Genomic DNA, 12,693 nt, shown 5'->3' on the forward strand with positions numbered 1-12,693 from the left:
GAGATGGTTTTAGGCTAAATAGTTCCAGAGGGCTGGCGCTAGAGGCCTCAAGGAGCAAAAAACTAGCATTATTAAACTATGTAATTTACTGTTCCTGAATACAATGAAACTTTTGCAGTTCAACATCTGTAGTTTAAAACATGATTTTAAGATGTTGATGTCCAGGGGACAGAGTTGGAGGCCCTCTAGTTGCCACACCTTATTAATTCAAAGTTACCACTATGACTCGGGTCACAGTTGTAGAATTTAAACTAAAGCATTGAAAGAATACTTCTAAGGGGTAAGGGAAGTTTAAACGTATTAAGTTGTAACATGGACTGGGTTAGAAGCCCTCTGATGGCATGGGACCTATTAATTCACAGTAATCGTTATAACTTAGGTTACAGTTGTCTGATTTAAACGAAACATTCAAACAGTGATTTCTACTGATATTCAGCACACTTTTGCTATTGAGATCGCTTTTCATATTTTCCTAGATTCGAAATAGAGAAAACACCTATTTTATAGGTAAAATAACATAAAGTAACTGATAACGACATCAGATACAAAAATGAAAAATCATGATTGCTGTTGAACCTCTGACAGTCACATTAACAAATCACCAATGTTAATAATAACAAAATAATACCAATAATAATAATAACAAATAACTAATGTTAAAGAGTAAGCCTTACATCTTCTCGTACAGGAACTCTCAACAAAAGCTCTTCGAGCAAATCGTAAACATACCACTCTATACCCTGAAACAGATAAAAATCGTGTATAATAAATGTATAAAAACATTGCAAAAACTGCGCCTTCAGAGCGCGATAAGTTTGGGTGATTCAAAAGTCAGTGACTTATTTATACGACAAGCAAGACACATTTGTTATGGTACCTAATAATAATGGTTACCCAAATTCAAATGAACTTACGGTTGCGTAAACTTACAGTTGCGTAAATTTACGATTGCGTAAACTTACGGCTGCGTAAACTTATGGTTGTGTAAATTTAGGGTTACGTGAACTTACGGTTATATAAACTGGACACTGTCTTTATCAGATTTTGTGCCAAAACTATACGCAACTGAAAAATTGGAAATGAAGAGGAAGGGATTAGACATTTCAACAGTGTTTAGTGTGATAAAGAGATCTGGAAGGGCATAAACTAATGTTTTGGACGAGTTCTTCTACAAAAATCCGCAGAGTTGTTGAAGTAGGATCATGTGAAAGAGATGGAATGTGCAGCATATGCACACACAGCTGACATCTGTTGACAGTTCCTTCAGTAAAACTAAACTCTCGATGCCCTTACAAACATGACATTAACAGTCGCTGGATGCAAATATTGCCAACGATTTCCATCCCATGGAAGATTTTCTGTCTCACTCAAACAAAAAACAGTAACATGAGTCTTCTGAAGCAACGCTGCCCCTCAAATCAATCCAGCCTCTCAAACCTGCCCTATTCAGTGTATACAATGCATATCAATGTGTATACAAGTTTATGAGTGAAACTAGCAAAGCTTGCCCTCCAACCGTTATTCATTATATATATTATATATATTTTCATGAGAGAGCAACAACACATACTGAGACCTTTAGCAAGCTCACTATTTGAAACACCGCTGCACCCCGGTGCTCACCATGGTGACGCACCCCGGTGCTCACCATGGTGACGCACCCCGGTGCTCACCATGGTGACGCACCCCGGTGCTCACCATGGTGACGCACCCCGGTGCTCACCATGGTGACGCACCCCGGTGCTCACCATGGTGACGCACCCCGGTGCTCACCATGGTGACGCACCCCGGTGCTCACCATGGTGACGCACCCCGGTGCTCACCATGGTGACGCACCCCGGTGCTCACCATGGTGACGCACCCCGGTGCTCACCATGGTGACGCACCCCGGTGCTCACCATGGTGACGCACCCCGGTGCTCACCATGGTGACGCACCCCGGTGCTCACCATGGTGACGCACCCCGGTGCTCACCATGGTGACGCACCCCGGTGCTCACCATGGTGACGCACCCCGGTGCTCACCATGGTGACGCACCCCGGTGCTCACCATGGTGACGCACCCCGGTGCTCACCATGGTGACGCACCCCGGTGCTCACCATGGTGACGCACCCCGGTGCTCACCATGGTGACGCACCCCGGTGCTCACCATGGTGACGCACCCCGGTGCTCACCATGGTGACGCACCCCGGTGCTCACCATGGTGACGCACCCCGGTGCTCACCATGGTGACGCACCCCGGTGCTCACCATGGTGACGCACCCCGGTGCTCACCATGGTGATGCACCCCAGGATGCATCAAGGTGATCAAGGTAAGCACCCCGGTGCTCACCTTGATCCATCTAAAATCCTATCGATTTTTTTCGGTATCAATCTATCAAGGGTGATACCGAACCAACACAAGATATAAATAATAGCGAAAATTGACAAATAATATTATAGGTCATAATAATAGTAAACTAATTTAAAGTAAACTATGCTCCCTCGCCCATTAGAGGTTCTCACCATGCAAATAGTTTCATATCTGCGTTGATTCTCTTCTCGAGTTTGATAAATCTCAAAGACAAATGGGTCTCCATTGACATCAACCAGCTTTCCTCGCTCTATAACAAGGAATTTTGGTATTTATCACTAAAAATGTGACAAGTTGATCCTGTAAATCTTCAGATACATTGCATCACTCAAACAAATAATTTTTAAATAGATGCAACTGCAGGACTTAAAGATAAAAATATAAATCAAAGTTAGTTGACAGCTTGCATAAAAAATACTAGATTTTGGTATTTATATTTAAAATATCACAAAATTATTTAGAGTTAAGGCTGGTTCCATCCAGCCGTGTATGATGACTCGGATGACATACAATCCATATATGATGACAACCAAAAGATTTTATGACAAATGTGCTATCTTTAATATAATACGGCCCATTTCCCTCCAAAGTAACAGTTGGAGGCTGAAAAAAGATTGCACCATACAGGATTTGAACTTGCAACATTTATTTTGGTAGACCGACACTCAAACACCTGCACCGATAGACTGTATTCCAGGATTGTGGAATAATTGTGCAGATAGCTATTCTCTGTGATTTATCGGCACTCCTGACGATCTCTAACAGTACACTAGACTGTCTGAATACCAGTGTTGATAATAACAGCCAAACATCAATGATACAGCATAGATTTTGTTCCGTTCTTCAACTCAATCTACGACCCACAAAACTCGTTAAATATTGAGGGGAAAAAGGTGAAAAATTGGATGCTTTTTTCAAAGTTCCTTATGCGATGATGTCATCAAACACCAGATAAACCAGATAATTTGAGGTCACAAAATCAGTAAACTCACAATTTATAAAATTGTTTTTTCTTACATGAAAATGAACATAAATACAAATACAACAAAAATGAAATATTTTGTATAGATTTTAGTCAGCCAGTCAAAAAAGTCTTAGAACAAAGCACTTAAATATAAATAGTACATTGGACTATAATAGTACAATGATAGAGAAAGATGATGAAATGAAAATAAAATACCTCATTTTTCTGCAGTTTTATTTACAGAATTCTCATGAGAAAAAGACCGCAATTTCTTACATGCTTTAATATGAGCTAACTATTAGCAGTCCATATAGCATGAATATAATATAACATACGGTGATCATTAAACATATAGAATAACATGCGGTGCTCAATTAACATATAAAAAACATACAGTGATCATTTAACATATAGAATAACATACGGTGATCATTAAACATATAGAATAACATACGGTGATCATTAAACATATAGAATAACATACAGTGATCATTTAACATATATAGAATAACATACAGTGCTCAATTAACATATAAAAACATACAGTGATCATTAAACATATAGAATAACATACAGTTCTCATTTAACATATATAGAATAACATACGGTGTTCATTTAACATATAGAATGTGAGAGATACTGAATTACTCACTATTGAAATGCAAGCCTTCTTCCTTAATAATAGTTACACCTGCTGGCTCCTCCTTACCTATAATATAATTAATAAACACAAATACAGGATCTAATAACAGCTATAGTGGTCACAAATAGAATTCAAGTTATTCTACAATTCCTTTATCTCACCATATTCGCGATAAACATCATTGATGGATGCTAAAGCCATCATGTGGTCACTTTCTGTGTCCATCATGTGGTCACTCCCTGTGTCCCTCATGTGGTCATTTCCTGTGGCCATTATGTGGCCACTTCCTAATCTCCGTGAAAGAAAGATGCCAACGAGGGTAGATATCAAGCTAATAATAAATGGGACAATCAAAAGTAGACCGTTTATTAACAGCGTATCAGCACATCCCATCATACGAAGAGCTCTCCATTCTTGAAGCTACAATTATTAGACAATTGAAATCAGGTTTGGGAAAAAGTCTAAAGATTTAAATTATTGATTGAAATCATGATTTAAAGCATGAATTTTTCAGAAAAAAAATCACAATTTTTTCGAGAAAAAAAACGTTTTGATGCATGTGTAACAAATTTGTAAACATTCCCATGCCATGAATTATCAAATGGGATAGAGATAACTGACTGTGTGTATAGTACAATGCTACATAAGGACCTTTGAAGTTAGGACCTCTGAGTTTATTTAGTAAACCTCTTAGGATTAATGGTGAGGTAGCAACTGTAACTGATATGGTTTTCCCTCGCTAGTCCGGTATAATTAATGGAATTAGAAAATCATACTCTTTACTGCAATCAGCTCGAGTGCAAGCATTGAAGAGTATTCTCCACCTTTGGTTTCATTCATTCAAAAATAACAAACCAGCTAGTTACTAAAAAAACCAGCAAATGGGTATTTATATGTCGCATGATCAACCACATTAATAATACTAATGAAGAATGTGCTTAAATATTCCATAGTGCCTTTTTATGTTATCGCCTCTCATTCGTACTTCCTGTGAGACTGCTAGTGGTTCTACACCAATAACTTACATGTAGTTCACAAAATTGTAAATTTATATGACTGTTGAATGCAAAGAATATAAGAATTTCTCAAATTATAGCATGCAAGTACCCAATGCTAAAAAGTAGATTACCTGCATTCTGATGTGCAATGCAATACACGGACAACTTGCATGAGCAAAAGTGAACGAAAAACTCAAATTTACTTGTAAAAAAACACACATTGAAAAAAGTCAGCTTGTTTAACACTAATTGAAATTGATTCAAACAGTTTTAACTAAAAGTTCATTAGCAAATTTTTATGGTGACCGGCTAGAAAAATCTGTTAAATAATGTAGCTTTGCAAATTAAATTCCTTTTATAATCAGTAAAGATCAACAGACTTTTTGTAAGGTTTTAAAAAAAATACATTGCAAAACCCAGAACCTTAGTGATGCTACCAAATCGCAGGACCTCACTTGAATACAAGTGATACTAGTGAACAGCTGTTTGTCTTTAGCAGTTCAGATGGCTGTCTGTCCAGTTATAGCTATTGAAATATAGATATTTTATATGTAGCTATAAAATCTCGGAATGAAAAGTTCACTACATGCTGGATTTGGACTCGCGAAGATTGCAACCGCGAGCTTCTAGCAACGCATTTAACCACTGAGTTACACAGTCCTTAGGATTCTCTTGCTCTCATCATATACAGGGTACCCTTTTCTCAATTGCGCCCAAAAGCTACAATGCCTCTGCTATGAAATAATTCTCGCCTAACTCTATGAAACACAATGCTTTTTCGTTCTCATCATACTAGCGCGAATTTGTTTTCCGTCATACGACATCAACAATAATTTCTCTCGAAATTAAAACTTGGCAATTGTTGTACTGATCATGACGAAATAACAAAAATGTCAATATGCTATTTTGCCGCTATCAGCGTTATCTCATATAGTAAAAATGAACTCGCAAAAAGATAAGTGATAAAATTTTAGTTTCCAAGTTTGAATTTTACTAAAATACATACTGCAACTTCCTTCATGTGTTCAGTAAGTTAAATTCATTTAAGTTAGATTCGGCGTTTACATTACATGTAAACTATTGCACGTAGTACATTGCAGTATTACATTTTCTTGCAGATCATAACCACAAAATGTACTAAAGTCATTCTAGGTAACTAAAGTTACTAAGGTTAACATTATTTTATTACTATTTTGAGTATCTTTTAATGCTGATGATCTTGATTTTTACCAAGAGGTGAATACATTATATAATTACTATGGGTTTCTATACCACTCTATACCTCTATACGATATTTTCGCCTTATGATGCCAACACTGAAACGAACTAAAATCATAAAATTGTACACAAAATAATTTTTCATTGTAATCATAGCAAAACAGACTATATTTAGCCATTACTTATTGCTTATTTCACATTTACATTTAAACTCCTTTACAATTTTTATTTTTCCTCCTAATACATTTCTTTCATGATATGAAACTTGAAAGCTACAGTTGTTTGAAAAGTTTTAAAATCCTCAGTTTTGTTTTTCTCTTAATTTAATTAAATTGCACAAAAATCAGTTTTTCTCGTGATATGAAGTTTAAAAGGGTATGGTAATATTTAGAATGGTAAAATTTGTATATATAACAACCTTTACCATTCTAACTTTTAAACTTATATGTTAAACAAAAATAATTTTTTGTCCAAAAACTTTTTTATTACCCAAGCACCGCCAGGCATTCATCTAGTTAAAAGATATAAATAGTTTCTAATCTTGAACTGCAAATGGTATGTTTGCGGTTTCATTATAAGCAGTCAAGTTATAATTAATATCATACAAAAATGGCATAAAAAAGGCTAATGCAAATTATAGTAATGTCAAAAGGAAGTAACTATTGTATAGAAACTAGTTCCACGCACCCTCCTAATCACCACTCAGTTTGAGATCACATAAGAGCTGAACCGAATAGCTTTTGGCAAACCAATTTGAGAGTTCAAGTAGATCCTTACAGTTTGACCAAATTCAAGCAAATCTTCTAAACAAAATATCCAACACCAGCTTAGCAGAAACAAGCATATAGCTAATAGCCGTTATATACATGACGAGAGTTATTTAGAGATAAATCAAAGAGAAAAAGTTGAAATTTGATGTAGACACCTTAAGAACTGTAGAAAAGTGGGAGACATGTTGGCACACGGTGGCATGATCAATCGAGTCAGAGAAAGACTCTGAGTTTCGCATCAATATATGTAAAAACACTTCATCATTAAAACATTAAGGAAAGTGAGTATTCACTGATATATACAATAATATTTAGCGTTTTGTTAAAGGCTAAATACTTCTAGATATAGAATGGAAATTACAGTAAGTAACTTAATGTAGTGTATTACCATGCGCATAGTGGTGCAAACACTTTTGTCTGGCAATTGATCAATCCTTGAGGTAAGTCCATTTGGATATAACAAAGGTAAGTCAATATATTAAATGTGTGAACACAATGGAAACTGAGCTCATTGATTCACCTGAATAAGACATATGGTATATATACATCTAGATATACAGTTTTGGTCAATCAGAATCATTACCACTAGTTTATAAAACGTCTTACTTAAATCTTATTTAATACTAGGTGAATGCCCGGCGTTGCCAGGGTAATAAAAGATTTTGCACAAAAGGTTTATTTTTATTTAACATATAACAACAGTTACCGTTCAAATTTTCAAGCATCACATCATAAAAAAGTGTTTTGTGCAGTTTAAATAAAGTGAAAGAAAAATAAATAAAAAATAAAGGTTTTCAAATTTTTTCAAACAACTGCAATTTTCGAACTTCATATCATGACGAAAATGTTTTGTGCAAGTCAAATAAATTAAGGAACAAAATAAAACAAATATAAAAGGGTTTAGATGTGAATGTGAAATGTAACATGTAAATGTGAAATAATTAACTAAATAATAATAGTCTAAATTAAATCTGTTTTGCTACAATTACAATAAAAGATGATTTGGTAATGATACAATTAATACAAACTTGGAAAACATAATAAAAAATCCTGAATATGTTGAACTAATAATAACAATTCGTGCATAGAAGTGTGGGTGTATAAAAAAGGTTACTGTTCCAGCAGAAGCTGGAACTTCCATCAAAACTTTGAATATGATGATACTGGTACCTCTTAATACTGGTACAAATGTAAAAATGAGATATCAGTCTTTGTCTGGTACTATGTCTGACCGAAGGGAGAAAGAATGTAGAGGCTATTCCTACTCGAGATAATACAAGTGTCCGTGTAAAAAGTATTAACCTCTACTGATTTAGCAATCGCACCTTACAAAAAACCAAAAATAGAAGTTTAACTCACACTTGAAATGACACAGTTAAAAATTACAAATTAAAAAAATGGGTAATAGTAGCTAAAATTATTTTTTTAAATAATTTCAAAAAATAACAAATGCAAAAGATAATATTAATTAATAATCAAAAGTGTACATTAGGCGTGCACCTTTGCGCCGTATGCGTGTGCATACAGTATATGATAAGACCAACAGAATGCTAAGGACTATAGCTCAGTGGTTAAACGCGTGGTTTGAAACTTCCGATTGCGATCTCCGTGAGTTCAAATCCAGCACGCAGCGAGATTTTCAATCGAAGATTTCAATAGTTTAACTGGATAGGCAGACATCCGAAAAGATAATAACTTTGAGATTGATATGTCATATATTATATAAACATGGCCAAGGATTCATTACTACTCTTGGGTTATCTACAGCAACTCAATTTTATACTAACTACTTGCTTCCGAATTTATGCATGTACAATTGCTAATCAAGTTCACAAAATGTACAAACCATGTTTTAAATGACCCAAGACTATAACATTCAGCCCACCTTCTACAAATACCAGACAAGTTCTACAAATATCAGACCTACCCGTAGTGTGACAAACAATTTTGCGGTTTATTAAAAAGTTACTTGGAAAGTGTGTTTAAAATTAAATAGCAAGAGAACATTTTGAAGCTGAAGAACAGCTTCGGCTTTATCATAATATCATCATGATTTAAGCGATTGCAAAACTCTGTTGTGTTGTAGGTGCAAAATATGTGGGAATGTGATTACAAGCTCCTAAAAGCTAAAAAACGAACAGTTAATCGCAGCCACACGAGACCGCCATAGTTTGGATTCTCTTTCCAAAACGGCTCAAATAGGACATAGTTGTATAAGATTTGGTTTCTGTTTACACATTCATGCAACCTCATTCGTCGAAATATTTTCACAAATATACCTCAAGCATTCAATAAAACCATGCCTATTGTTCTTACGCGTCTGTTTTATCGTCATTGTAATGCTGTCACTTTTAGCACTGATATCTTATAACTTACCGTAAAAACTCATTTAATTTTTTAATCTTAGCTCGAAGGAGTGCATATCATTGTCTGGTAATCATGACAAGCCTGTTGGTCACCTGTGATAATCAAAAAGTGCTGCAGAAATTATTTGTGAAGTATTGGGTCACATGATTAGATTACGACATGACGATCGATTAGATCAAGCCGAAACAAAACTGTAAAGTAGCGAGCATCTATATTTGATATGAGGTCTTCGGTAAAACCCGAAGTGTTTGTCATAAACTAGTGTTACGATAAGTTTTATATTGAGCCTTTTATTGGCCTTCCAATTCACGTGAGAACATCATGTGACAAGACAATAACCAAGTGTAATGACTACGTCAGAGAAATAAACAGATTCCAATCTACGGCGGCTTTTCGTTTTTGAGCTTTTGAGAGCTTGTAAGCACATTTCCACATATTTGGCACCTACAACACAACAGAGTAAGACATGGTAAATTTTTTGATACCAAATAACTGTAATGTGAATTTTGTTGCAAGTCAACCTTTAACTTTATCTATAGCAAATTCATCACTAACATAATTCACTCAACGTATTGCAACTAGGAACACGAACAACAACCAGTTGAAAGTCCTGCTTCACTATTGATGAAGGTGATGAACCTTATATGCTCTTGAAAATCAAGTTCAGTTGATTGAAAAAATGAAGCTATAAAATCTCACAACAAAGATACAGTGAGCATGTTATCAAATAGTTAGGAATAGATCACAATGACCATGTTGATATTGAAGCTTATCCCCTAAAAGTAATAGATGACAATCACACAGAACTATGAAAACAAACTTCATTTAGTGAGAGAGGATGAAATTAAAGCTTAAGATACTGTAACGGCAGAGCGTAGCAACCAGGGCCACAATAATAAAACTTCCTGGCGGCCACAGTCGCAGAACCAAGTTCCTCCAGGTCAGACCAAAGGGCTATTTTTCACAGATGCCAGTACCGTAGAGGAGCAGCTGAGAAACGGACTGCAATGGTCCAGGACCAAACTGTCAGCGAGCTGGCTAGGCTAGTGTGACAGCTGACCAAGCAGGTCCAATAATGGCAGGAGGAGAAAGGGCGGCCTTAGGAAGCTACTCCAATGCTGGGAGTGTGAAGGCCAGGGGGCATGTCCACCAAGACAACTCCAGTGAGAGGCTGCAGAATTGGGGAAACGGCCGGGGGCTGCAACAGTAGGGCTACCTACTGCTTGCACACAGGCTACGAACCGTTTTTCAGCAAAAGGACTCACTCCGGCGCCTTGCCGAAAGCCTGTCGTGATGGTCTGCTCAACAGGCCACCAGTCGGGGATGTCCTGCCAGGAGAAACTACAATCCAGGAGAATAATAGAGAGTTGTGACGGAAGACGTCTGACCTTGGGACACTGGCCAAATTGGCGGTGAAGGAAACTCCAGCCATAGCTCTCCAGCATTACTTTGAGGCTCTGAAGGAGCTGAAAGCCAAGTCCCTGGAGGACATCACAGACATGAAGCATGCTCCGAGCCAGACTGCGCTACACCAGGCTGCATTGCCAGAAGCACACTCGAAGATCAGCTTGAAGGACTGCGGCTGGTACAACGCCGAAAGCGCATTTTATTGCTTATTTATTGCCCTTCCAGCATGATCATACACACCAGGAGCCCGCTCCAGGAGTATGGTTTGCTGAGGCTAGCATCAAACTAAGTCTGAAGGCAACCAGTCGGAAGCCTGCCTTGAAGGCGACTGGGTCGATCCGCCACATGTTCGTTGGCCACACTCGACGAACACCTGAGGACCGCCCAGGCAGATTCAGGTGCGTCCAGGCCTTAGAAACTTGCCTTTTAAGGCAGGGGTAATGCAGTCAATCAAAGTGCAAAAGCTAGACTGGTCCCGCTACGTCAGTTACTTCCTTCCCGAAAGATGGAAGGGCGGCCCGTCCAGTTTCTGATCAACACCGGGTGCTTTACAAACTTGATGAACAAACGCGTGCTTGACAAGTTTCCCCAGGGTGCGAGGAACTTGTCAGAGAAAAGTGACAGCCACGGTCTCGTGGCCAATGAGACTCGGTTGCAATTTTATGGGGTCGTACATCTGCCTATACAACTCTGGGAAGTAAAGACCAAGGAGGTCTTTGTGGTGAGCCCCATCAATGAGGAAGCCATTCTTGGGATGCCCTTCTTAACGGCTGACAAGTGCGCTATAAAGTTTAAGAGGCTCAAAATATCCATGGACGGTCGGCTCCTGTCCTGTACGGACAGGCATGGGCAATTGGTACCCAGCGAGGGGCATGTGGTACGAGACAAAGTATTGCTGACTAGGACCAAAAGGAAGGGTGGTAAACTTAAAAATCTAGCAAAATAATTTAAAGAATAAACTCTATGAAAAGAGTGGTGGCCCTGAAAAAGACCGTGGAAGGAATAACTCTGAAGAATTATCCTATCTGTATGCTATCGGTCCCAAGGACGTCAGGCTCATCTAGGCGCTTCAGACACTCGATGCAGAAAAGCGTGTTGGACTGATAAAAGGACAAGGGGACCTAGGCAATATATATAAAGAAGGGGCTTCTAGGACAGCGGTTGACCAAGAAAAGATAACAAAGGCCATGTATTAGGATTTTTACGCAATGAACAATCTTTTATAATTTATTTCTTACTGTTGGTTTGTTTGAAGAATTTTCTTATGTTCATGGTTACGTGTCAGAATAATCTAAGTTTCTGTTCTAATTAAGTATTAGTTGTTTAAGTTACTTAAATAATATTGTTTTCGTTTTTACTCATTTGTTTACTCGAGATAAGATTTTGTAATTAGCCTTTTTCAGTATCAAAATATGTCTTACTGCTTTATTACGATTACTGTTCCCTACTCGGTATATGTAGAAGTTTTTGGGCTTTTTGTTAGTGTTTAGATTGTTACACTGCAATGGCTCATTGTCTAGCAATAATTTCTATTGTTACGAATGTGAAAATCTTTAGAACCTCAGCAGTCAGCAAGACGATATGACTGGTAACTGTCAATCTCTAGGCCAATCGCTTATGTAATATAAATACTGCCACATATTTTTAGGCAGTTTAGCTGTTTTACTTCTCTGAGAAATCTTAATTCTAAGCGTTATTACAGACTAGCAGCAAGCTTGAATAAATTATAACAAACAATTGGATAACTAAAGAGTTATTGTTTTTACAAGTGTTGTGTTTTCTCCTGTTGGGTTCAGCAGGTTGTAGCGTTGGCACCATTGGTTTCAGCGCATTCTGTGGGTTTGTCAGCAGAACACAAATGAGTTGGGTTCAGCTCCCTCTTGTTGGGTTCAGCAGGTTGTAGCGTTGGCACTATTGGTTTCAGCGCATTCTGTGGGTTTTTCAGCAGAACACAAATGAGTTGGATTCAGCTCC

The 12,693-nt window shown here is 37.5% G+C and overlaps 1 protein-coding gene across 2 annotated transcripts in view; it reads right to left on the reverse strand.

Moving 5' to 3' along the window:
- LOC137389653 (apical junction molecule-like) overlaps positions 1 to 12,693 on the reverse strand; it is a 33,087-nt gene that overhangs the window by 18,408 nt on the left and 1,986 nt on the right. For both annotated transcript variants that reach the window (XM_068075719.1, XM_068075718.1), the window contains exons 2-5: positions 4,121 to 4,379; positions 3,969 to 4,025; positions 2,505 to 2,602; positions 675 to 740 (exon numbers count right to left, since the gene is read on the reverse strand). In XM_068075719.1, coding sequence (XP_067931820.1) covers positions 675 to 740; positions 2,505 to 2,602; positions 3,969 to 4,025; positions 4,121 to 4,355 — 456 coding nt within the window. In that variant the 5' untranslated portion in view covers positions 4,356 to 4,379. The remainder of the gene's footprint in view (positions 1 to 674; positions 741 to 2,504; positions 2,603 to 3,968; positions 4,026 to 4,120; positions 4,380 to 12,693) is intronic.

This window comes from Watersipora subatra, chromosome 3 (genome assembly GCF_963576615.1).
Source record: "Watersipora subatra chromosome 3, tzWatSuba1.1, whole genome shotgun sequence".
NCBI classification, from domain to species: domain Eukaryota; kingdom Metazoa; phylum Bryozoa; class Gymnolaemata; order Cheilostomatida; family Watersiporidae; genus Watersipora; species Watersipora subatra.